General features: G+C 40.9%; 1 protein-coding gene across 1 annotated transcript; it reads left to right on the top strand.

The window, feature by feature from the left end:
- The first annotated feature begins 1991 nt into the window (after positions 1-1991).
- LOC109400102 (GTP-binding protein SAR1) lies at positions 1992-27838 on the top strand. The gene is made up of 6 exons (XM_062846234.1): positions 1992-2214; positions 7364-7487; positions 7556-7675; positions 7742-7807; positions 7946-8181; positions 26902-27838. The coding sequence occupies exons 2-6, from the start codon at positions 7445-7447 to the stop codon at positions 27016-27018; spliced, it is 582 nt and encodes a 193-aa protein (XP_062702218.1). The 5' UTR covers positions 1992-2214; positions 7364-7444; the 3' UTR covers positions 27019-27838.
- Positions 27839-27998: the final 160 nt, after the last annotated feature.

The raw sequence follows: 27998 nt of genomic DNA on the forward strand, positions 1-27998 counted from the left end.
CTGCATCAGTTTCGTGTTTACATTTACTGAAAGTGAATCATCTAACCGTCGCTATCATGAAAACTAAATCGTCGGATGGTGAAGTATATTGCAAAAGTTGCGCCATATGCATCTACACAGACCTGGCGTTGTATGTAGTATGTGCGGGACCGTGTGGAAACTCGTTCCACATATCATGCATTGGTATGAGAAGAGAGCAATTACACTCGCAATTACAAGCCCTATCGCAAAGTATCGTGTGGTTGTGCAAAGAGTGCCAAACTGCTTTCAGTGGCTGGAAAGACAGTCTGCAAGATTCGTCATCAGCGCTAAATGATACAAGCTCTGTTAACACCGAGATATCTCTGCTGAAAACCCAAGTTGCAACTATTATGGACACACTGGAACGCATCATACCGCGCGATTCATCCTCTGTTACCGACGACCTACCACATTCTACTCCGATCGCAGCCTCTAATGTGACGAGTGGAACAAATTTAAGTATCGAACATCAACGATCGGGACCGAATGAAGCACCAGAGAGAACACGAGACAATTGTTTTTCACTGCTGTTGACTAACATTGACACCGCTGTTTGCGAACACGAAGTTGAATCCATGGTTCACAGATATCTTGGTGTCCCAATCGAGGACCGCATAAACGCCAAAAAGCTTGTACCGAAACGAATAGACTGCAGATCACTGGATTACATCTCGTTTAAAATCGATTTGAATTGGAAATGGAAAGACCTGGCAATGTGCGTATCGACCTGGCCCTCTAATATAAAATTTCGTAAATTTCAACGTCGTCCTGTTAGTACTTGGAAGCCGTGAATAAATGTCGTTATTGTTGTCCCGATAAGTTATGATACTAGTATTTCATGATGTTTAATACTGATGTTTTCAATGTTAAAGTGATATGATGTTATGCTGTTGTAAATGTTTGTGAATGAATCAATGCTTTGTATCTGTACTTTTTTAGAATAAGTACAACCACTGAGTTGAAGACGTAGAAATCAAATCAATAAATAAAAAGTAACAATATATCTACTATGTGTTTTATTGTGAACAATAAAACCAGTCATATGCTAATAATATTTACAGTAGACGTTCGATAACTGCAACATGTTTACGTTTCACTTAGCGAATGGAATTCGATAATTGCAACAACTGACAGACGTCAAATAACTGTCAGTTGCTGCAGAATGCAGCGAATGTGCATACGGAAACATCGCGCTGCAACAAAAGTGCATGCGAAAAACATCGCATTGTTGTTGACATTTTGTTTTGACGGATAGCGGTGCGATAACTGCAAAATTGTTGCACTTAGCGGACTTGCAGTTAAAAAGCATTGCAGTTAAAGCGTTTGCACCGAGCGAACGTCTACTGTACCATGTAATGAATGGTAATTTTTTATCCGGGTCGAAATTATTTCAGGCCAAACATTTCAATAGGTCCTATCTACATTTGAGAGGCTATTGTTTACTTTGGGAACGTTCAAAAATTACGTCCAACATTTGGGGGAGGGGGGGGGGTCTAGAAAAGTGTGACAGTACGTGTATTGGGTATAGGGAAATTGCGTGACAGAGGGGGGAGGGGGGGTCTAGAAATCCCGAAAAACAATGGACGTAATTTTTGAATCTTCCCTTTGTCTTTCAATTATTGCAATGTAATGGTACACTTTTCAACTATTTTTGCAGTACAAATCGAAAGACGATTGTTTTGACCATCGTTCAATGCAAGGAGACAATCATAATACAAATAAACAGCTGAGATAAATATTAACGAAAGAGAGAGAAACCAAAGAGAGCCTCTCTTCTGCAGATTGGACCTTTAGACATGTTTGGCCTGATTTTAGTAGGGTTTTTAGCAAGACCCTGTCATCTCTTTTCTTTCAGTGTATGGTGGTACGATCAGTGTGCTTCTCTCAACTGTCGCCAGGTTCCGCCAGCGTGCGGAGCTTCCACGTCAAACTCTCTCACCGAGGAGAGAACGCGCCGTGCGAAACGTCAAATTTCCTTCAAACGCGAGAGAATCGGACTGACGACGACGACAACGACGAGACGACGGCCAATCAAAACGCGAAGCGAAAAAAAGTGTGTGAAGAAGAGTGCTCTCCCATCATCATCATCGTCTCCAGGAGCTTCGAGGTGAAAATCTTGGATTAATCCGCGTTCCCTGCCGGAAATTCCATCGTGAACCACATCCGACCGCTGCGTGCTTCATTTTGCGCTAGGTAGGTACCGGATTACTCCGCGCTACGAACGGTAAATCGTCGATGAAAGCGGGCGAAATTGTGATTGCGATCCGCTCGGCCTACTTGGCCTTTGGGTCTTGTCAGTGGTTGCTTGCTGCGACTGCGAGCTGAAAACGAGCTCTGGCTGCCTTGGAAAAGTGGAATACTAGATGGATGGGTGATGTGATGTCGCAACGGATTGCTTTGAGATGCGTTGTGGCGATTTAAATAATCAAGAAAAGCAACACTCTTGGATGTCGCTTCTTCGTACACAAAGGCATCCGAGTGGCAGTACGGAACAAAGTCCTGAGAAGCCGCGTAGAATGATGCGCAGGTATTCTACATACCCCTTTGTGGTGCTTGCTTATCAGACAACTCACACTAAGTACCTTACGTATACAGTGTAATTACCAAGGGTGGTAATGATGAGTTGCATTTTGGTGAAAACCACTGCGTAAAGCGTAAAAACGACATGGACTTGTTGTAGGTACGTCACTAAGGATCAACCAGCCTACTGATAGACTGTGTTAATCGTGACCTCAACAATGCTTAAGTATCCTAAGTATGTTGAATGCGTATTGCGCTTCTGGCTTATTATTATTATTAATTCTTTATTAGCGTGGCTTTTCAGCCTAAGGATTAAATCCTTAGGCTGAAAAGCCACGCTAATAAAGAATTAATAATAATAATAATAAATTTTATTACAGTAAAATCTCCATGATCGATATTGAAGGGACCATCGACTCAAGGAAATATCGAGTTGTGGAACAAAAATCATTTGTGAAGCTTTTTGGGGGGACCATCATAGTAACCCATTAATTACTTTTCAGTATGAAAAAAAAAATACCTCCATGAGTCGATATCGAGTCAAGGAACATCGACTCATGGAGTTCGACTGTAATCTAATCTAACTAATTGTATTTATCAATCATTGGAAAGACATGTTCCTTCATTTTCATTATTTAAGATTTTTTTTCTGTATAGTGAAGTGTATTTTCAACGGAAAACTATACAACCCTGATATAAAAATTTCTTTGATTTAATGTGTGTGGGCTACCTTGATTGATTACTAGTAGACTGACCATCCATCCCATTTATAATTGGGCATCTATGTACAGACAGGTATCCAAGAGTTGCTTTTGAGATTCATCAAAATTTTCCTTCATAATTCCTACAGAAGTCCCTCATTCATTCTTCATTCTTAAAAAAAAATCCAGCGGGATTTCTTCTTCCAAGATTATTTTCTGAAATCCATCCAGAAATTCTTTCTGATATTCATCCGAAAGTTTTTTTTCTATGATTCCTTCAGAAGTTTTGCTAGCATTTCACCAGGAATTCCTTCTAGTGTCTTCTGGCATTTTTTTTTCAGGAATTCCTGGAGTATTTTCTGGACGAATTCATGTAGTAATTCCTTAAATACTTCCTGGAGAAAATCACGCGAGAAATTTCTATATTATTTCTCGAAAAAATTCTGGAGTAACTCCTGAAGGATTTTCTTGAATGAATCTTGGAGGAATTCCTGGAGGAATTTCTAGAGGAATTCATGGAAAACTTTCTGGAGAAATCGGAGAACAGTCGAAGGCGAAATACCTGAATGAATTTCTGGACATGTCCATGGAAGAATTTGTGAAGGAATCCCTGGAGGAATTTCTCGAGGAATTCATGGAAAACTTTCTGGAGAAATCGGAGAACAGTCGAAGGCGAAATTTCTGGAGAAACTCTTGGGAAATTTACCTGGAGGAGTTTTCAGGGAACTCAAATCTTTGGGTAACTCCCGATGAATCCTCGGGGAACTCCCGTAGAATTCTCGGAGAACTTCCGCAGGAATTCCCGAGGAAGTTTTGCAAGATTTTTCTAACAGTTCTTGATGGAATTTCTGAGGAACTCCTGGAAGAATTCCAGCATAGCTCCCAAAGAAATTTCCGAAAAACTGCCGGGAAACCCGAAAAGGTTTTCACGGGAAGTCCTGGAGGCATTTTCTAGGAACTTGTAAAGGTATTCGCAGAGAACATCGCGTTGAATTCCCGAGGAACACCTGGATGAATTCTTGGGTAATTTCCGACACTTCAAAATACAATGAAGTTAATTTCTGGCATTCAATTTCAATAGGTCGTATGTTTGCTGTGATTCCTATGCTGATAGGATCTATTCAAATCGACCGCCAGATTTGTGTGTTAGTGGATGCACAAATAACACAAAGAAATTCTCAAAATATTATGAGATACAACAGAAATAATCGTGAAAAAATTACATCGACAAAATAAAGAGATACAATAGTATAGCTTGTAGAGCTTGAAGGTTATAATTCCAGAACAGTTTGGATGACCTGTGAATGTTGCTTAGTTATCAGAATTGCGCTCTGAGGCTCTAGAAATAGTGTAGGTTAGATTCCGAGAGCATTCGCTACAATAAAAATTTCCTCCTAAGATTTACAGATATTGGGACTCATACTTCAGTTCAAAATACATTGGGTCCATTTACATGCCATTGGACACCCAAATAACAACACAAAGGGATACTCGTAATATTATGAGGTGCAACGGACACAATCGTGAAAGCATTATGCGAAGAGAAACAAAGAGGAAGAGGCTGCGAAGAGGCTGAGAAGTGTAGACCTTGAAAGTCCTAATTCTAGAATAGTTTGGAAAACCTTGAATATGCCATGAATGTTACAAAACTATTATAGTTGTGCACTGCGGCTCAATCTGCAGCATAGACTACATTCCACGAATATTGTTCTACAATTGAAGCATGATACAGTACTACAAAAGTTCTATTTATTGTACGCAGAAGTTATAACTCCCCAACAAAAAAAAATTATACAGTATGATACTTCAAAGTGTATTGGAGATCATTTATATTCCACAGAATGTCCAACTACCACAATATCGAGATGCTCGTAGCATCGCGAGGTCTAATGGACATCAACGTGACTCAATTTCTTGAACAGAGTGAACACAAATGATGGTAGATGTTTCAGATCTTAAGAAAATGAATTCCAGAGTAGTTTGGATTACCTAAATCACCCAATTCATATACCAACCATGAATTTGCTAAAAAAATAAAAAAAAGCCATTTTATTTGTAAAAAGACTCCAGGGTAAAATGTTTTAAAACAATAAAGATATTGCATTTCTACCAAAAGAAGATCGTCCCGGGTGTTTACGGATTAAATTGAGTAGTATTTTGGAGTTAGCGATGGCTGCTCTGTGTAACTGGGTAACTATTCTGATAATATCGTATCAAACAAAACAAGTTTTCAATCACTAGAATCTTTTGAATTTAAAATGAAATCTTATGTAAATTAATGCTTATAAAATATCACGATTAATACTAAATTTGACATTATTTTTAGTAATTATCGTATGAAAACATGTATGAAAATAACAACTCCCTGAGAACAGCGTATGACATCAAGTCGTAAAATGTGGATAACAAAATGAGATATCAATGAGAACTCATTCTGTTTTCAATACGATATTCCAGTTTATTCTGTTATCATTTTTTGTTACGTTAACACTTAAGTCATACAAAATGAAAACTCAATGTTCGATTTTCCTCTTCGGTATCAACAATGATAAATTAAAACACTTTTCAAAAATTTAACTAGAAATTAATTCGACAAGCATTGATTCCTTAACAAAAGAGTTTAACAAAACATTTGTCTGCATCTTATTAAGCTGATGTATCGATAAGCATATGCTCCTGAACAATGTGCTATTCACTTGTCAAATAAATGCCCTCAGTCCGTCATAGTTTGACTCGGGACTTTGTTCGGATTATGGGATAAATCATGGTTAAAACTGTTTAGACAACCAAGTTATTGAAGAACCAAAATTTTAAACGAATCACATAAAATAAAATAGAATAGAATTATGTAGTTTAACATTGAGTGCCAAGAGACGTAATCAACGTAAAAATGAGGCATTTATTTGTTATTATGTATTAGTCTGTAACAAGACATCTTGTACCTTGATTATTATATTTTTTATCTTCCGCAGAAGTTCGATTGTACGAGACGCTTAGATCGATGCATTTGACATTTCAGTGCTGTCGTGTTTACGGAATATTGTTCTCACAGCATTCAGAAATCGACACATTTCAAGTATCCCTAAACATCCTTGGCACTATTTATTGAACAAAATATAAAGATTCCATGTCAAAAGCATAAATAGAAAAATTGCTTAACGGATCTTCGACTGAGCATGAAGTAGATTACCTGAACAGATGCTGTGAATGCACTATGTCCAAGACCATACCGCACTACATATTGTTATACATTTTTAAAGATCGATATTTAATAAAAATAAAAACATATTCATATCGCAATTAGTTCGTCTGGAAACAATATCTTCAATAAGGACCAACACTTTTTGGCCGCATTCGATACAAGTTTTCTCACCGTGCGATAATAATACTGACAGCGAAATCAGAATGGAAAACACTAAAGTGTCTCGAGTATCCAGGCTCGTTAGAAAATACGTGTTTTGGGCTGAACAGCTGTTGAAGTATAAGGCGTTGTTCAGTTGATTACCACGTGCTGTGCTAATTCACCACTGCTGAACACAAGTTTAGGAGTGATCATTATTGAGTCATGGGAAGATTATGTTTTGCTTTAGGTGCTGCAACTCACCATCTCTAGGATGGCGCAGATAAGAAGGCATGCGGCTGGCAATCGACAGGTATCGAGTTCTAATCCGGATTTAGGTAATTTTATATGTAATTCTTATTTCATAATAGGTGTTCTTAACATAAGAGCAAATAATTACTCTCGTGAGAGTTCAACATTTTTGCATTTTATTTATTTTCAGTCATTTTTGCCAAAGCTTAATAACAACTTTCTTGTACATTTGTAAAACGCTTTGAAAAACAAAAAATTAAGTTGGTGCACAACATGATGCTTTATAACCTCTCCAAATTTGTGTGAACAGAACCCGAACATAGGTTATACGTGAAAATAATTCAAATGTTATTCAACATTATGCTCAATGAATTCGTTATAATGGTGCCTGTTAAATGAGTGATTGTTAGTTGGGTTGTAATGAATATCCACGAATGTAATCAACATTTGATCTTTTTGAAAGTGCATACATTTTATACATTAAGATGGATATACACATTTATAAAATAATTTATCTTTTTTGTTACAGCTATACGCGTCTAGTATATCTCCTACGCTCGACTTGAGCCCCATCTTCTGTGGATTTTAGAATCTTAACAGCGGCGCAAATATGTTCATTTGGGATTGGTTCACCGGTGTCCTGGGATACTTGGGTAAGTTTTCAAATACCTAGTTCAAATTTGCCTCAACTGATGCTGATTTCCTTTTTCTATTTCACAAGGCCTGTGGAAGAAATCCGGCAAACTGCTATTCTTAGGTCTGGACAATGCCGGTAAAACGACATTGTTGCACATGCTCAAGGACGACAGACTGGCACAGCATGTGCCAACGTTACATCCCAGTGAGTCTCGTGCTTGGTGTTTTGTTAGTTTAATGACTGAACTTTGTCTTTTGTTTGCCTTTCTAGCGTCCGAGGAGCTGTCCATCGGTAACATGCGTTTCACCACATTCGATCTGGGTGGACACACGCAAGGTATGTACTGAGATATCATTAAAACCTTGATAACTGAAAATGGGTGGGGTGTCTGTCGTTGTATTGCTCCCACCTTTTAATTACCGCGTATTCAACCAAACATAGTGCTTTAATTCATCCCACCCTCTGACTTTACAGCCCGTCGAGTTTGGAAGGACTATTTCCCGGCGGTGGATGCGATCGTGTTCCTGATCGATGCCTGGGACCGGAGCCGTTTCACCGAGAGCAAAAACGAACTAGATTCACTGCTGACCGATGAGGCCCTGTCCAACTGTCCCGTGCTTATCTTGGGCAACAAAATCGACAAACCGGGCGCAGCTAGCGAGGACGAACTTAGAAATCACTTTGCCCTGTACCAGTTGACCACCGGAAAGGTAGGATTTCTTTTTGAATTACCACTAACTGCGATCGCGGTGTTCCACCTGGCAGAGTGTCTACAACCGGGACACACTGCGCTACATACCAATTTGTTGTTACCCATCGAGCATTGATCGCAACACTTTGGACTCAAAAAAGCCAAAAGCCTTTCGGCCTACCTCCTTTAACATCCACGCCTCGTGGTCATAGAGGGCTACCGTTAGAATCAGCGTCTTATACAGAGCGAGTTTCGTTTGCATTTGCAAGTTACGGGATTGTTAGTGGTGCTGGTTACGCAATCCGTAAAATGTATTCAAAGCTGAAATACGCCTGATCATTTCGCGGGAAACGTCATAGGCACTTGTCACAATTGTTTCAAGATAAACAACTCCCTAACACATCCCCATCAATATCTATCTCAGCACTAACACCACAAGACCTGCCTCCGTTTCTATCCGCAATCATCTACTTCCTCTTGGTCAAGCCTATTGTCACAGTTCCTCTCGTCAGCAGCATAAGCATCCTCTGCAAGCCAGACCTCCTAATTGCTCCGTCGAGTGCAATGTTGAACAGTAAATTTTTAAAGAGCATCCCCCTGCTTCAAACTGTCTAAGGGCTGCGATCCGAATATTTGATTTCAATCCATCTAGCGTTGTACGTATATGCCTAATTAGTTTCGCCGGAAAACCATGTTCTGACATTTGCCAAAGCTCATGTTTTTAACTGAATTGTACGGTGCCTTAAAATCATTAAACAGATGATGATACATATTATACTACCGACCGACATTTGTCTAGGATCGTCCGCATGTTGAACACGAAAACTAGTTTGGTATTTGCCGACGAAGGACTCCTCTAAAGGCCTTTTTTATAGAAAGATGAAATCTGCTTTTACAGATATCCAAAAGGTGATTTCTCGGGTTATGTGAGGTCGAAACTAAAACCTCTTTCTCTCTCTTCCTTACCTTCGCGGTACGCCCGTTAGGGATAGCTTCCAGAAGGGGGTGACTTCGAACATGAGTACACTCTAATGGTAAGCGTTCCACCTGCTTCCCCAGGAGGCTTGGGTCCTGGATTATACTTAGACTACCCGTTGGACTCAAGCTCCTGGATGAGGAAGGGGAGCCAACTCAGCTAGCTGTTGTTTGGCTCGTTATTTTCTCTGTAGTTCATGTATGATTCGAGAAACCGTGGCTGTAACGGAATCCCACTTGTCTTCCCCCGTACACATCTTTTCAACAATGTTGTCAGGAGTCTCTACCGCATACCTCTTGCATACTCGACCTTTGCTCCACGAAGCGTGGGCATTCAAAGAGCACATGTTCCGCGGTCTCGTTGCAGTCTACACACTCCGGATGAGCCTGTGGCTGTGTGTCCATCTACCCTTGCTGGAGCAATCCCAATCTCTCTGCCATTTCAACATCGACAATGTTCTGGCAATCCGTCACGCGCCTCTTGTACCGCGTCGCTCGAGACACTCCTCACCTTCCACTACCACAAGTACTATGGGTATCATACCCGCTAGCACACATACCGCGTCCTTTGACACCGTACGGTATGCGCTGACGACCCTAAGCCACATCAACCTGTGGGTACTATCGAGCCGCTCCACAGGTCCGCACCGGTCATCTGTGCTTCCTCGGCTGACGTTGCGCCGATTCGTGCTCCGCTTGTTCCACTTGTTGAACTATCTCCAGTTTGCTCGCTGGTGGGTGCACAAGTCCCTCGTAGTAGCTATCTTGCCAAACCTCCACGCGCGAACGGGTTCAACGCCGCTCCTTCCGCTACTCCATTCTCGTTTACGTTGTTACTATTGATGGATTTCGAAGTGGTCCTTAAGGATCCTGGTGTTTATCTATGCCATCAGGGAGGCCACCCGAAGGTTGATGATCCAGTGACCAGCGCTAATCAGGAGTGTTGTTCATCTGAACCTACTTTCACCCAGTTAGTTGCCTAAGCTGGGCACAGATCAGGAACGCCATGCCACGGTTTTATGGGGCGAAAGACAGCATCGACATTAGCCTGTCCTCAGTTTCAAGTCAGTGTACCCGACCTTATTAAGAGGATAGAATGCCGTCGCCATCAGCTCACTTGTGCATAGTTACCTAAGCGTGTACCATCTCAGCTACCAATTACTAAGCATGACCAGTATACGATAATCAGGAACTTACTGGCGTCGTTCCTGATGTACCCGAGGCACTCCTAGCTGGGCTGTGACAGTTTGGAAGCGGTGTCATGTCGCTTGTACAGAGTATGCTTTCAGATGTATGGAGTTTCTGAAGAGCCCCCGCCACGCATAGGCTTACTCCGCTTGAGCAGTTCGTATGTCCCGGTGCTCGATCGCCTCCCAGTACCAAGAGGTCCTCAAGAGATCTTGCGACAGTATCTTGTACGCCGAATTTGACAGGGTAATCCTATAGATAGTAGAGTTTACTCTACTATCTATAGGTAAGCCCTCTGTAATTAGTACACTCTAGCCAGGTCCCTTTCTTGTAGATTGGACATATGAGGTCATTTAACCAGCTGGTGAGCAATTCTTCATCCTCCCATATCTGTATAAAAATCTGATGGATTGATGGATGTAGCTGGTCGTTTCCGTGCTTAAAAATTTAAAAATGGATCACATTTCCTTTCCAGCACATTTTCTATTTTTCAACTCATCAAGGGCCCTCTTAACCTCATCCAGTGTTGGTGGTTCTGCTGCTTGACCGTCATCAGCCATGTTAATCATGTTCTTGGGTGCACCTTCATTTCCACCAGTCAACAAATTTTCAAAGTGCTCCTTCCACCTAGCTGCTGCCATTTTTCTATCAGTCGCAAAATTTCCTTCCCGGTCTGTGCACATGGCGAGTACAGGCACAGTTTTGTCCCGCGCGCCATTGTTAGTTGCACAAAATCTCCGCATCGTTTCTGTCCATGCTTTCCTGCGCTTCTTCTTCTTTCCTCTCGATCGAAGCTGTCACTTGTCAGCTTCTGTTGTTGGCCCGGTAGCAAAGACCATATCGCCAGCTGCAGTTTTCCTTGTGTTGACGTAACGTTCATAACGCAATGCACCCTTTATTTTGATTCTGTGTCTGTCTTGTCATAATTTTAGTTTAGTTTCTCTAACGAAGTCGACAACTTCTTTGTACAGTTCTATATTTTTACTTTTGTAAAGCTCAGTCAGGTTTCTAAATTTCAGTTCAAAACTGTATTTTGATCGTATGTGACCATACATCGGACAGTGTAATATTGTATGTTCTCCCGTTTCTGGAACCTCGCAGAATTCACACTCCTCGCTAACCGTTATCTTCATTTTGCCTAACCAAAATTTGGAGAAGTCGTGTCCAGTCATAATTCTGTTCGTGAGTCGTACAGCAGATCCTGGCATATCCACTTTTTTATACCACGGATCTGGTTCAAAAGTTGGCTGAATTTCGTAGAAACGTTTGCCCTTTTCCACAGAGTATTGTTGATACCAATCCTCGACTTTCTCCTGCTTGATGTTCTTCAATCTAAAGTTTACATCCGTTCGTAGTAGTTTGTTTTTGTAGACCGGTGCTCCTTCGTTTGTGAGTCCTAGCTTGGCCAGCTCGTCTGCTATTTCGTTTCCCAATACCGATGAGTGGCTGGGCACCCACTGGATTATGGTTTTCCATCGCCTTGCAATCTTGAGGATCTCTACTAGGTTCTCCGGTCCAGTGCCCTGCTCTTGGACCTCTTCCAGCATCACACATGAAGATCTAGAATCCGTGAGTAGCACTACATTAATCATTTCGTTTTCGGCTATGTATTTCATGGCAATCATTATGGCAATTATTTCCGCAGATGTTATGCTGGTTTCTTCCTGCAGCCTATAATGTAGTCGTTTTCGATGTCCCTCAACAAATATTCCAACAGAACAGTTTGATCCACTTTTAGAAGCGTCCGTATATATTCTTCCTTTATCCTTGTATGGTCCGTTGAGTAGAAACAGTACCATCTGTTTCAGTGATTTGGGATTGGTGTTCGTTTTATTAGCTATCATCCCTTCCATGTAAGGATGAATTTCCACAGCTTCTTCGTCCTGTTGTATTCTAGCTATTGGTACGATGTTTAGGAACATGGCTTGGCTTTGGAGATAAATTCTCTCTAAATACGTGTACTTGTCCATATCGTCATCTATGGGTCGGGTTAAGACTCGGAGCTGTTTGGCTACCAGGTTGTTCCTTTCGAAGTGTCTCGCAATGTCTTTACCTGTTACATACTCCTGCCTCAGTTCAGTAGGTTCCTCCCCCGAAATGGCAGCTAATGCATTCAAGGGTGTAGATTTGGTGCATCCAGTGGCTTTCCTGAGGGATGCATTGTTCGTTGTAATCAACTTCTTCTTGTTAGTTTTACTAGCATTGTTATGGACTACACATCCGTATTCCATCTTGCTTCTCAGCAAAGCCCTGTGGATCTGGATCATAGTAGCTGGATGCGCTCCTTTCTTGATTCCGGTTAACACCTTTAGCATGTTTGTCCTATCTTGCAATTTCCTCTGCAGCTCTCTTGTATTCGCTCCAAAGTTCAAATATCGATCCAACGTAATTCCTAAGTACGGATATGTACGTACTGTCTCCAGTTTAACACCATTGATGTTAATATTCAACTCGTTATTACTGTGTTGAAACAAGAGTGCCTTGGTTTTAGTCTCGTTGATTTTTAGCTTCAATTGTTCGGAGATGCTGGTGAATTTGTTGACGCTATCCTGTGCTTTTTCGTTCAACTCCTGCAGGGTTTTGGCCGTCACCAAAATGCCGAAGTCATCGGCAAATTGTACCAACTCTACCCCTTCCTCTCGAATGGTATGTAACGATGAAGAATAGATGTTAAATAGCGTTGGTGAAAGGACATCCCCTTGTGGAAGTCCATTATTGATCCAGCGAGTCACGGTTTCTTTCCTCATATGGAAGTTGATCCTACGATTCGTCAGAAAGCTGGTGACCCATGCTACCACGTCCGGAGAGATTCCAATGTCATACAACATTTTCGCGAGTATTGTGCAATCTACAGTGTTGAACGCATTACTTAAGTCGATGAAGATCATGGCGGTTAATTTCTTTTCGCGTTTGTTACTCTTTATGGCGTTGACTACATAAGTTAAGCACGTTGTCGTCGACGTCCCCTTCCTAAACCCAAAAGACGTTTCAGGTAGGATTTGCTTTTTTTCCACTTGCTCTTGTAGTCTTTCCAGAACGACTGTGTTCATAACTTTTGTTAAAGTTGGAACAAGTGATATGGGTCGTTTTCCTTCAGGTTTCGTTTGGTCCTTCCCAGGTTTTGGTATAGCCACTACTTTTATGGTTTTTAGAGAATCATCAACGCAACCTCTTATCCACATTGCATTCAGTTCATCTATTATGGTGCTGACTACCTCAGGCTTCAATTGCTTCAACATCTCGTATGTTATGCGGTCTTCACCTGGAGCTGATCTTCCCTTTCTTGCCAGAATAGTGTCCCATTTTGTTCTGGTGAGGATAGCATCTTGCGTTGCTGGTAATGCTGGTGGATCAAGACTTGGTTCGTTTGGTCCAAAATGCAAATCCAAAAAAGCCTCAGTTAGTCCTCTATCATCTTCGAACAGATTGTTCTCCTTTCGCCGTATTCTCTTCCCTGTTAGTCGTCCTACTTTTGCCCAAAGCTCCCTCGAGCTTGTGAAAGGTGTTATCTCGTTGGGGAATTCTTCGAATTTCTTCCTGGTTTCTTCTCTTTTCAATTTCAAAAACCTAGCTGCTGTTTTCTTGTAATTCAACAAATTTTCCAGATTAGACTGTTTGTTAACCCACCATCAGTCGCATCAAAAAAAGTTACACGAGCGGTCGCGTCGTGTACTCAGTACACGGCATACGCTTTCAATTATGGCTTATATGCTTTACTAGATACAATGTTGGTGTCTTCGGCAAAAATGTCCAACTGGATAATGGGCGTCTGATAGTGGACATGTGGAACCGGTCAACACGATCTGGTCCTGTCCCGGGTGTCGGAATGGCCCTCGCGGGAACCTGTTTCGTGGACATTCCAGTTATGGCACCGAAATTAGGCATGCGACGGCTCTATCTTCATGATTTTTCATGTACATCATCTTAGTAACCGTGGAAAGTACCAGTGCCCTTCCTTGGCCAACTCGCGGCCACCGGGATGTGCCCTGGAGGAACCTGTTTCGAGGACATTTTGACCATGACACCAAAACTAGGCATGCGACGGCTCTATCTTCATGATTTTCCATATCAATCATCTTAGTAACCATGAAAATTACTAGTGACCTCCCTGGCCGTCCCGTGGCCACCGGAATGTACCCTGGAGGAACCTGTTACAAGGTCATTTTGACCATGACGCCAGAACTAGGCATGCGACGACTTTATCTTCATGATTTTTCATATCCATCATCTTAGTAATAATGAAAATGATCCGTGACCTTCCTGGCCAACCCGTGGTCACAGGAATGTACCCTGGAGGAACCTGTTTCGAGGACATTTTGACCATGACGCCAAAACTAGACATGCGACGGCTCTATCTTCATGATTTTCCATAACCATCATTTTAGTAACCATGAAAATGACCAGTGACCTCCCTGGCCAACCCGTGGCCACCGGAATGTACCCTGGAGGAACCTGTTTCGGCTTTGACGCCAAAACTAGGCATGCGACGGCTCTATCTTGATGATTTTCCATATCCATCATTTTAGTAACCATGAAAATGACCAAAGACCTCCCTGGCCAACCCGTGGCTACCGGAATGTACCCTGCAGGAACCTGTTTCGATGACATTTTGACCATGACACCAAAACTAGGCATGCGACGGCTCTATCTTCATGATTTTCCATATCCATCATCTTAGTAACCATGAAAAGGACCAGTGACCTCCCTGGCCAACCCGTGGCCACCGGAATGTGCCCTGGAGGAACCTGTTTCGACTTTGACGCCAAAACTAGGCATGCGAAGTCTTTATCTTCATGATTTTCCATATCTATCATTTTAGTAACCAGTGCACAGTGGTTCCACCATAGGTCTAAAACTTTGATCACAATCAACTGTGCACAGAAAAAAATAATTAAATTTCAACGACATGTAAATGGCAAACGCTGTGAATTTAAACGAATTTAAACTAAAAAATGATTGAAAATTGAGTCGAATTTGATGCACATAATGAGAGCATAGAAAAACATACAATTTTACACTTTTATGAACATAAAATTCAATGGCACATCAATTTTATGTTCAAATTGAAAAGTGAATTAAATAACATTTAATTTTCTGTTATTTAAACTATAAATTAAAATTGGCGTGTAAATTTACAGCGACACTCGTTTACCATCAATACAAATGGCGTCTTTGTTTCAGTTTTGTTCTGTCGACGGCCGGAGGGAGTTGTTCATGTGAGAAGCACCGGAAGCACTGGTAGTTTGTTTTGTGCCGCGAATATCTGTTATTTGTACCACCCTAGGTACCACCTTATACGTACCCAAATCATTTATACATGTGCAATCTTCCAACTAGAGAATAATGATAAAAATCTATCGAGTTCCTTCCTCGCAGTGCGTCTCCCGGTGCTCCATTTTGCGATGCTGTTGCGTCGAGAGCAAAGTTGCCCAACGTTGATAAGGAAACATTTGCATGGCCGAACATCTGATTTATGTACGCTAAGTACCCCATCGTCGCAATGATTATCCTCACAAGACGCTTTTTCGAAAGTCGAAAATCAAATGCATAAACAAACATTCATGTCAATATACAGAAGCGTTGGAAATTAATCGTTTAAATTTAAACGATGTTTAATTTTACACGACTATCACACTAGACATGAATCGTGTAAAATTAAAATCGTGTAATTTTTATGTCTAACGCAATTTTGCGTTTATTTCGATGCTCCAAATATGTGCATCGAAATAAACGCAAATTTACACGAAATTTTTAAGTGTGTGATATCATTGTGGTAACATAAAGTTTATTGTTTTTTTTTTAAATTTCAGTCGTTTGCATTCATCACTCTACCATTCAGCATGTATTTAGTTGATTGTGTTCGATTCTTATATGATTGAAAATAATGTGAATGTAAAATTTAGATGCTATACTTTATCATCTTATTTGAATAAGTGTGACTGGCTTATGATTCTTCAACTAAGTCTAAAAAACTGAAAATTTTAAACAAGCCGGAAAAATGGTTCCCCTTACGATCTCTTCGGACATTCTTTTGTAAAGCTTCCCTATAATATAAAACAATAATTTACTGACGAGTTCAGCTGCGACCGTTTGCGACTAGATTAGTCACTTAAGAGTCGTACCTTTAATGCACTGAAAACTGACAGCTTTTACCCTCTCTATACATAACATTTCACTATTCTTAAGCAGCTGTGAGTACCGTGGATCGCTCAAACTAATATTAGTATACAGTCATACCTCGATATAACGTTACAACAAAAATTATATTATTCATCCAATAATGATTTCAGCCTTTCTTACATGTTTTTTGATTGTTGTATTTTATATACCTATCTTCAAAAGTCAATTTTATAGCATACCTTTTTAAATCCAACTATTCAAACCAATATCGCATAAAACAAGATTCTTTTCCATTTTTACATCTCGAACTGCTCAAGCATCAAATATTATCTGTTCATGTGATTATAACTAAATCCCCTAGCAGGTTGCGTTGGAGTATACATCATTTCATTTACAGCAGTGGAAAATGCAAAATTTCCGATCCTCTTGGGATTCCTCCAATATTCACTAGGAAATTCACCCAGGAGTTTCTTAATGAAATACCATCTGTGGTTTATCCTGAAATTCTTGAAGGAGTTTCTCTAGAGTTTTTTTTTCCAAGGATTCAAACTTTTCCATTTACTCCTACTGGCTTAAATCTGCTAGAATTTCTCTAAAAAAGGCTTTGAAATTACTCCAAAAGTTCTCGATATGATTCCTCCGGGAATTATCCCTGGTGTTTCTCTAGGATTCCCCATGGGGTTCCAGGGATATTTGCAAGGATTCATCCTGCCATTCCCTTAAACATATCTACGGGGATTCTCCCAGTCATACCTGCAATGCTCTAATACTTTAACTATTCCTGCTCAAGAAGTATTTGCTAGAATTTGCTGGAACTTATTCTGCACATTTTGAACTCTCTTCTAAAATTTTACCAGGGATCCAAAATTTTACCAGGCTATGTATTAAGGTGGCCCACACTTATATGGAAAACAAAAATTTCGAAAAATGCCTAGTCTTACCTCCTCAATCAGTTGTTTTGGACTCCCAGAAGCTACGTTCAAAATTTGAGCAAAATCGGTTGAGCCTAAGGGGCGCTCAAAACGCTTGAAGTTTGTATGGGAAAACTTGGCCAAATGTATGCAGAAATTTTAAGTTTTCGAATTTTGCCGCTAGGTGGCGCTGTAAGCGTTCAATAATCAAACCCATTGGTATTATTGTAGGTTACTATATGCCAAACAACTTTGTCGAAGACTGCAAAGTAATCCAACGTCTGTGAAGAATGTTATACCCTAGGAAAAGTGAAGATAAACTTTATTGTTATTTTTCCAATACATGTAGAGTAAAGTGGGGCAAAAGTTCGAGTGGGGCAAGAGTTTATTTTGAAGTTTTTGAGCTTAATTCAAATTATATCTTCCGGGTGTCAAGGTTGTTCGAAGCCTTTTTGAAGAAGAGTCTTCCACTCCAAAAATTATGAAAATTGATCAATATTTCGAAAAGTTATAATAAAATGTTGGTTTTTGATCAAAAAATTGTAATATGCGATGGTCCTTCCAACGCATGGAATGGAATTGTAATGAAATCGAATTCGATATTTTATTTTGGGGCGTAACTAGGTATATTTTGAAGATGCTCTGGCATGTATAACTTTTTGCAAAAAAGATTTCGAAATCATATTTTACACATAGTGGGGCAAAAGTTCGAATTGTGGGGCAAAAGTTCGAGTCATATGACAACTTTAGGTAAAACCCTAAAATTCTGCAAAATATACATATTATCTCTAAAATGGCGGAATTAGTGAGAAAATTCGATCAAAGTTGAAAAAAAAGTTGTTTTATTTGAATTTAGCGAAAAACTACTAATTTTTGATGAAGTAAATTTAACCCTAAATTGGGTAAATTCCAGATCGAACTTTAAAGTGTATTCCAGTTCCAACATCAAATATTAATTGGTTTTAGGTGTTCCAATTACCAAAGTGTCGAAATAGTGTGCTACGGTTAGCGAAACACCACAAACACTAGATTCGAACTTTTGCCCCAGTGGTGGGGCAAGAGTTCGAATTAGACACCCACATACTAAAAGTGTTGTAACTCAAAATTGAAAAGACATTTGGAGTAACTATGTTCAGCAAAATTTTCGCTCATGGATGATAGAATCACCACACGGTATTCATTTATTTATATCTGCTTCGATTTCTTGAAAAAAGTTGAGTTTTGAACTAGGGTCGAACTTTTGCCCCACCTTACTCTAAAGGAATAATATCAATAATGAAATCTCAATACTTTGCCTCACTTTGCCTAGGGTATAACTTTTTTCACAGCCGTCGGATCACTTCGCGGTCTTCGACAAAATTCTCTGGCATATAGTCACCTACAATAATACCAAAGGGTTTGATTATTGAACGCTTACAGCGCCACCTAGCAGCAAAATTAGAAAACTTAAAATTTCTGCATACATTTAGCCAAGTTTTCCCATACAAACTTCAAGCGTTTTGAGCGCCCCCTTAGGCTCAACCGATTTTGCTCAAATTTTGAACGTAGCTTCTGGGAGTCCAAAACAACTGATTTAGGAGGTAAGACTTGATATTTTTCGAAATTTTTGTTTTTCATATAAGTGTGGGCCACCCTACTATGTATGCTTCAGTAGGAATGATATGTCAAGAAAAAGTACAGTATACTGCAGTAGACGTTCAGTCGGTGCGAACGGTTTAACTGCAATGCTTTTTACCTGTAAGTCAGGTAAGTGCAACAAATTTGGAGTTATCGCACCGCCAAACGTCAAAATGGTGTGCCATCCCAAGTAACCACGGTGCTGAAGCCTTATTGCATGCGGCTATACGGTGTATCGAGGCTATGTTATACCAAGGTATGACTGTATGCAAATCATTTAGTAATCAAAACTACAAAACTACAAGCTACAAAATTCGGCTCCGTGAAGCAAAAAAAACTATTATTTATTTCTTTCTATTCGAGAATTACAAAATAAAAAATTAGATTGAACCCATTTTTTATAAACAATACAAAAAACGCTTTTGGGAGGCAAGTATACATCAAATTAACAGATCCATCATGCTATAAGTGAAAATCATATTATGACCGCCCTCATATAGAGTAGGAACTGTGAGCGCTGGTCTTTTTCACGGTTACTAAATCGCCAATTATTGCATACCTTAAAAACTCGTTAATTGTTGCACAATCCATGCTTTTCTTATGGGATGTGCAACAATTGGCAAGTTTTCAAGGTGTGTAACAATTGGCGATTTACCCAAGATATATAATATCAAAAAGATAGAGCCATTGCATGCCTAGTTTTGGCGCCTTGGTCAAAATTGTTCTCAAAACAGGTTCCTTCAAGGCAAAGTCCGGTGATCACGGGTTGGCCAGGAAGGTCACTGAACCAGTGACGGTAAGTAAGATGATGGATATGAAAAATTACGTAGTCGCATGCCTAGTTTTGACGTCATGGTCAAAATGCCTTTGAAACAGATTCCCCCAGGGTACATTCCGGTGGCCACGGAATGGCCAGGGAGGTCACTGGTCCTTTTCATTATTACTAAGATGATGGATATGGAAAATCATGAAGATAAAGACGTCGTATACCTAGTTTGGGCGTCATGGTCAAAATGTCCACGTAACAGGTTCCTCCAGGGTACATTCCGGTGGCCACGGGTTGGCCAGGGAGGTCACTGATCATTTTCATGGTTACTAAAATGATGGATATGGAAAATCATGAAGATAAAGACGTCGCATGCCTAGTTTTGGCGTCAAAGCCGAAACAGGTTCCTCCAGGGCACATTCCGGTGGCCACGGGTTGGCCAGGGAGGTCACTGGTCCTTTTCATGGTTACTAAGATGATGGATATGGAAAATCATGAAGATAGAGCCGTCGCATACCTAGTTTTGGTGTCATGGTCAAAATGTCATCGAAACAGGTTCCTCCAGGGTACATTCCGGTAGCCACGGGTTGGCCTGGGAGGTCACTGGTCATTTTCATGGTTACTAAAATGATGGATATGGAAAATCATGAAGATAGAGCCGTCGCATGCCTAGTTTTGGCGTCAAAGCCGAAACAGGTTCCTCCAGAGCACATTCCGGTGGCCACGGGTTGGCCAGGGAGGTCACTGGTCATTTTCATGGTTACTAAAATGATGGATATGGAAAATCATGAAGATAAAGACGTCACATGCCTAGTTTTGGCGTCAAAGCCGAAACAGGTTCCTCCAGGGCACATTCCGGTGGCCACGGGTTGGCCAGGGAGGTCACTGGTCCTTTTCATGGTTACTAAGATGATGGATATGGAAAATCATGAAGATAGAGCCGTCGCATGCCTAGTTTTGGTGTCATGGTCAAAATGTCATCGAAACAGGTTCCTCCAGGGTACATTCCGGTAGCCACGGGTTGGCCAGGGAGGTCACTGGTCATTTTCATGGTTACTAAAATGATGGATATGGAAAATCATGAAGATAGAGCCGTCGCATGCCTAGTTTTGGCGTCAAAGCCGAAACAGGTTCCTCCAGGGCACATTCCGGTGGCCACGGGTTGGCCAGTTAGGTCACTGGTCCTTTTCATGGTTACTAAGATGATTGATATGGAAAATCATGAAGATAGAGCCGTCGCATGCCTAGTTTTGGCGTCAAAGCCGAAACAGGTTCCTCCAGAGCACATTCCGGTGGCCACGGGTTGGCCAGGGAGGTCACTGGTCATTTTCATGGTTACTAAAATGATGGATATGGAAAATCATGAAAATAGAGCCGTTGCATGTCTAGTTTTGGCGTCATGGTCAAAATGTCCTCGAAACAGGTTCCTCCAGGGTACATTCCTGTGGCCACGGGTTGGCCAGGAAGGTCACTAATCATTTTCATTATTACTAAGATGATGGATATGAAAAATCATGAAGATAAAGCCGTCGCATGCCTAGTTCTGGCGTCATGGTCAAAATGTCCTTGTAACAGGTTCCTCCAGGGTACATTCGGTGGCCACGGGACGGCCAGGGAGGTCACTAGTAATTTTCATGGTTACTAAGATGATTGATATGGAAAATCATGAAGATAGAGCCGTCGCATGCCTAGTTTTGGTGTCATGGTCAAAATGTCCTCGAAACAGGTTCCTCCAGGGCACATTCCGGTGGCCGCGAGTTGGCCAAGGAAGGGCACTGGTACTTTCCACGGTTACTAAGATGATGTACATGAAAAATCATGAAGATAGAGCCGTCGCATGCCTAATTTTGGTGCCATAACTGGAATGTCCACGAAACAGGTTCCCGCGAGGGCCATTCCGACACCCGGGACAGGACCAGATCGTGTTGACCGGTTCCACATGTCCACTATCAGACGCCCTTTATCCAGTTGGACATTTTTGCCGAAGACACCAACATTGTATCTAGTAAAGCATATAAAACATAATTGAAAGCGTATGCCGTGTACTGAGTACCCGACGCGACCGCTCGTGTAACGGGTCTGGTTCAAAAAAAAAGTTACACCAGCGGTCGCGCCGGTGTACTGAGTACACATTCAAAATGTGAGGTTAGAATTACGTATTTTTCGAGTACTTTCCGTGCATTTTTTCGTCTTTTTTCTGCCTTACTAACAAGAAGAAGAGTGGATCTTGGAATAGAACCAACACCCGGTTCAATTTGGTGCAAATTTCGATTATTTTTTTGCATTTTTCTGAGACGCGTGTACTCAGTACACGCAAGCGACTGATGGTGGGTTAAACTTCCTCCTAGCAACGTTTTTTTGTTTCCAGGCCTCTTCAACCTCGTTCGACCACCATAACTTTGGTGTTCGATTGTCCTTCGTCCTGTTTTCCCTGTATGCTTTTTTGACACATTTGTTCAGGTCAGATATGGATTTTACGTCCTCTGTATTGAGTGTGCTCAATGTATTGCCTATCTTTTTCATATTGTACACGTATGTCTGTTTCTTCTGTATGCTATTTCCTATAGAGATTTCCAAAGCCATATGATGACTGCCTATTCCGTATTCAAGAACCTTCCATTCTGCCTCATTGTATAAGCTAGCACTGCATAAAGTCACATCTATCGCAGTCGGCCTCCTGTTCAGCTGAATAGGGATGAAGGTGTTTTCTCCGTTATTCAGTAATATCAAATCGCTCCCTGTCACAGCATCCACGAATATGCTACCTTTCCTGTCGCAACTGTCGTTTCCCCAAAGGTAATGGTGTGCGTTTATATCGCCTCCTAGCACTATTCTCCTATGATTCCGCAAGTGATCAAATGTTTTTTGGATATCTTCTTCAAACTCGCTGTTTGTTGCCGACGGACTCACGTATACCGCTACAACTATGACATCTATCGGTAGTATTTTTGCGGCGCAAATCTGTATATTATCAGAAGTATCAGGCATTTGTATTGGGGCATAGTTATAACAATTGTGTACAAATATACCCACTCCCCCGTAATTATCGTACCGGGATTTGGGAACGAATTGGTAATTTGATATTTTGTATCGATTACACGAAAAGAAAAGCAATAATTTTAATTATTAGATTTGAGTTATAGATTTCATTCCGCTCCGCCATATAAACTTTATTACGTCACTTTATTCACTTTAAAACAAAACTTAATGTAATGTATAACATATCCTAGTGAAGAGTATAAGTTTGGCCTAATGGCGAAATTATATTATGCAAAACTTATACTTTTAATAATGTTCGGTATTGATAATTTTCCAATATGGCAGTCGACACAGAATCCAGAAAAGCAAAATTCGTCAATCTCGGCGGTGGCAGCATGATAGTAGAAGTTGTTGAATCCTAATAATCAAGTAAGTAACAAATTAATCCACTCATTACTCAACGCATTATCATCTTATTCTTAATTTCAGGAGGATATTAGAAAATTCTATCGAAGCTCGTAGTGAACTAAAGCAGTGAAGCTTGAACTAAAATGGCACGCGTTCGTACAAAGGCCATCGAAAAGACTTCAAAATGGTCATCAAAAGAAAGATCGGTCTGCACCACTCACAGATTCGTGATATTTCCTTCCGATTTTCCATCAAGCTTCAGAAGGAGGAACATGAGCGCAGAAATTACTACGTCCCGGAAGTATCCGCTCTAGGTCGTGCTTCAGATCGCCCGGAAGATGTTGAGACAGTTGGGTTTCAATTACAGTGTCGTTCAGATCCCAAACCATTATTGCGGCGACGGTACAGAGCTTGTTGCAGAACTACAGTCGTCGCAACCAACATGGCAATCGGTGTTCGTCTTTTGGTGCCTGTTGGGATGCTGTTTTCACAACGGCGAGTGTGAATCATATTTAAAGTGAAAGAATGTTGTTAATGTATAAAGAAACTATAGGGAAATAAACATTTTAAACAGTATATTCATGTGCTATTGTATTTTTTATTTTATTTTTATTAAATTCGTTTTGCAAAGTAAGGCCAATTATTCAAAACATAACGTAGTATATTCTATAAGTTTTCTCTTATACCTAGTATAATGCGTGTAATAATCCTTATTAGAAAAAGTACACGAAAGGTATAAGGCAAACTTATACTATTCATGATGTTTTTCTTATAGTATCTAAAAAGTTTTTGCATACGTTTCATTGGGCAAACGAAATGGCAAAAATGTATAACATTTTCTCATATATTCAATATGGAATTTTCTTTTCGTGTACTATTTTCCAGCATTACTTGCGTCCACGTCTCTGACAAAATAGCTATATCGTAGCCACCTTCTACTAATACTCGACGGATTTCAGTTTTTTGTTTTTCGAGACTTTGTACATTACACTGTATGATTTTTAATTTATTTATTTCTGCGAATTTGAACATACGATCTTACTTGAGCTTCGACATTCTATTTCTAATGTTTAGAACTGTTTTTTGTTGTTATTTTCGACTACAGAATTTGTCAGGTTAAAGTGCTTTTGCGTGCATGATTTGAACTTACGTTTTACATCCTCTGCGGTTCCAATTTCCGTTAGGAAGTCTGCATAGAACGACATGATTGCCGTTTTCATGTCGCGGCTCGCTGCTTCTTCGGCGTTTCTTTTCGCTTCTTGTGTAATCCGCTCCCATTTCTCCTTCTCTGCGACCTTGTATGGGTTGTTCAAGGCCACTCCATTGGTCTGGCTACCGGGTCCTTGCCTGCTCGTTGACGGCTGATCCTGATTTGCTTCCTCGGTTCTGGGCCTTTTTCCTCCCTGTGGTGGCTTCTTGTTCGAGTCCTTTGGTTTGTCCTTATACACCTTGACGGCCGGTTGGATTTTCGTCCTCTGTTCATTCGTCTTCTGCCATTGTTCCCTTAGTGGATTGGTGTATTTTCCAGTCGACATTTCCACGTATGTATTTGGGAGTGCTGGAAACTCTTCCGCATTCTCCAGTACTGCATATGTGTTCTGTGTCCATATCGGATACAGCTCTTTCGCTTCCGAGTAGGTGATAGCACTTTTCGCCATTAGCTTTTTGATGTTCAGCTGCCGTAGTTTCTCCTTACATGCATCGTCTTGAGTTTTGTGGTCCGTTGATTTGCAATGTGCGCATCGCATTTGTTTGGTACAGCTGTTGAATTCTTCTTCCGTTTCATGGGGAGCAAGACATTGTCCACATCTCTTACTGCTCTTACAATTGTCTGCATGATGGTTGAACCGCAAACAATTGCTGCAGACGACCAATTTCTGTATGAACGGTCTTACATTACTGCTGCAGCAGAATAATCTGACTCGCTCGGGCAGCACTCTTGAGCGAAACATTACGCTGATTCTGTTGATTGGCACTCTTTCAAGACCCTCCTTGCGAGTCATTCTCCTCACGCTTACGATGGGTGCATCACACAGTATGTCTTCCTCTATCTCCTCAATCGGAATGTCCGATGGTACTCCTGCCACTATACCCGTCACGCAAACCAAGTGGGTGGGTACATACGCTTTTATTCACCTTTCTTGTCTTGGTTGATCTCTTCCATCAGTGAATTCGCCTTGTTGTAACTGTTGACATACACCATTATGCGGTTTCTGCCAACCTGCTTCATGTCTTCGATGTGTCTTCTGTACGTCTCCATCTTCCTAATTCTGCTCCGCTTGATTCCATTTTGTGTGTCACGTAATTCGAAATACAACCGGTACGGTCCAACATCCGTTCTGTTGTACGTTATATTCCGTTGTTCGACGTTGCGTCTCGATCCGTTGCCAACGATTTGGGTCGTGTTGTTTTTGTCGCTCGCATGAAACTTCGATCCTTCTCCTCCTTCGGCCCCGACGATCATGTTCCAGTCGTTCTCCTGTGCTCCATTGATTAGTCCCGGTGTGTTTGAAACATCGGGTGGTTTCTGTTTGACGCTCTCCATTTTGTTTCTCACGTCCGCCAAAATGGCGTCCGTGGCACTCGTTTCACTTTCTTTCTAACTTTTTCCGATTTTACGCTTGTTTGAACACTTATTTCACTTTTTGTTCAGAAAATGATAGTTCTTCTTTCCACAAACGTGTATTCAGCTAGTATTTAACGCGATTTCACGTATTAAATCACACCGAAATTCTTAGCGAATTTGTTTTACAACCACGCGCTTCGGCTGAACTTTCCAGAATCTTTCCTGCGCTTCAGCAATCACATTCCTCTTGTTGCCGTGCCCGTCCACTATGGACACTATAGATACCATAGGCTTGCGCCGACATGGTTAAAAAATATGGTTGTACACAGTGTGTTTTACCGTCAATTTAGGGTGTACCGAGCTAATATGACGTCACGCAATCCATTGTCGCTATTGAAATCGTGATGTTATGCTCGTTTTGGCTACACTTGTGTTCACCTCGGCGAGTCCATCGTATTCGCTACCGTATCTATAGTACCTACTGGAGCATACTCTGTGTATCAGTTGTATTCTAGTGTGTTTACCGCTGACGTATAATTATTGTGAAATATTTATGGGGGCAGAATACTAAAATTATGGTTAAAACTTTTAAGATACAGGGCTATCAGTTCACAAGGCGGATCCGTTGTGTCTACTTTCCTCTCGCCTAGCTACTGATAGTACTGTTCAACAACCCTTTCGGTTGACAAGCTTCAAATGCATCGTTCTGTTATTTCTTGAACTCGCGACACTTGATAAACGCACTCGAATATAAACCATCTATCGTAGAATAATTCCAACAACGCAACTGTGTAAATCCAGAGAGTAGAAACCTTGCCTAACTGGGGAACTCTTTGTTATTTAAAAATTACAACATACTATCACCACAGACAAACAGACGTAACACTTCGAACATTTTTCGATTCAAATCATAGTCACGGAAACATATTCGCCCAATGCTAAAAGGCCTATGTTTGGCCGACCACCAACTAGGTGGCGGTAGTGAGCAAACGTCAAACTCGAACAAAAACGATGCGAGCGCCACGGTTGGGCAGTTGGCCAACTATCAAATTTTGAAAAAGACCGTTAAATCGGTGTACGATGTAAATTATCAGAGTGTTACGTCTGTTTGTCTGTGCTATCACTATCGCAATACTATTATTACACTTTTGCATCACATTATCAATCATGGGACATACATCTGTTTCTTATTTTTCATTGATAACCTAGGGCAAAGTAGCACGTAACGAACTTCCCGGACGTCCCCTGGAGCTGTTCATGTGTTCAGTGCTGAAACGGCAGGGCTACGGAGAGGGTTTCCGCTGGCTCGCTCAGTACATCGACTAATAGAAGAGAACTGTTTTGGCGCGCGCTAGAGATGTAAAACAATTGACAAACTAGGAACAATAGCAGCAGAGCGGTAACAGCAACCAACCAACGATTGGCGATAAACTACACAACAGACACACACACATACATACTATATATGGCGCATGAGAAAACACTGTCGCAATCTTCTTTGTTGCAACAGAATTTAGGATAAACGTGGAAGTTTTCCGGGCAATGGGTCTAAGAAGTATTTAGGGACGCGTGATATTTAATAAAAAAAAGAAAATAGTGGAAACAAATTGAGCATGAACAACTAATGTTTCACACCTTACGTCAACCATTCAAAAACAAAAAAAAACACACACACACACATACACAGACAGACAAAACACAAGAAGTGCATAGCATCAGACAGTAAACGGGACGGAAGTCGCGGTCAGATGAGTTTTACTTTGTCGGAAAATTCTCGTGGTTGATTGGAACATAATCTAAGTAAACCCTAACGCAAATCCACTGCAGAGCCTTTTTACTGTTTGTATGTTTGATTATCCATTTTTTATTTTTATGTTTTTCAACTCGTGGTACTCTATAGTGTTTTGTATATTGGACGCAATATGTTTTGTGTTCTGTCTCCCCAGTAACGAATAGTTGGCATTTAGTTAACCTACTTCCAAATACCATTGATGAAAAAAGACATAGCGAAAGAAACTTTACCGCCACATAATCTTCAACGGGCTTACGAAGGGGCTGCGAAACAGATCAGATTTGTGGGCAGAATCAGGCATTATGTTATCTACCAATCAATAAAGAAACTCCAGAATTTTTAGATATAAAACTACACAGGTCTATGAAACATTTGTCAGATTATTTATCCGAAACGTAATCCAGATGAGTAGACGGGATTGGTGGATAATGGCTACTGGTTCTCATTCATATACAGCAGATGCTGGGTTCATTCCCTGGTCCGTTTCGTTTATCCTACTTGCACTACTTTGTTA

Source organism: Aedes albopictus, chromosome 1 (assembly GCF_035046485.1).
Source record: "Aedes albopictus strain Foshan chromosome 1, AalbF5, whole genome shotgun sequence".
NCBI lineage: Eukaryota > Metazoa > Arthropoda > Insecta > Diptera > Culicidae > Aedes > Aedes albopictus.

What these genes read in the sequence shown, in the direction of transcription:
- LOC109400102 (XM_062846234.1), top strand. Translation starts at nt 7,445, where the DNA reads ATGTTCATTTGGGATTGGTTCACCGGTGTCCTGGGATACTTGG. An exon ending in CGGTGTCCTGGGATACTTGG is followed by an intron (nt 7,488 to 7,555) that starts GTAAGTTTTCAA and finishes CTATTTCACAAG; the next exon opens with GCCTGTGGAAGAAATCCGGC. An exon ending in TGTGCCAACGTTACATCCCA is followed by an intron (nt 7,676 to 7,741) that starts GTGAGTCTCGTG and finishes TTGCCTTTCTAG; the next exon opens with CGTCCGAGGAGCTGTCCATC.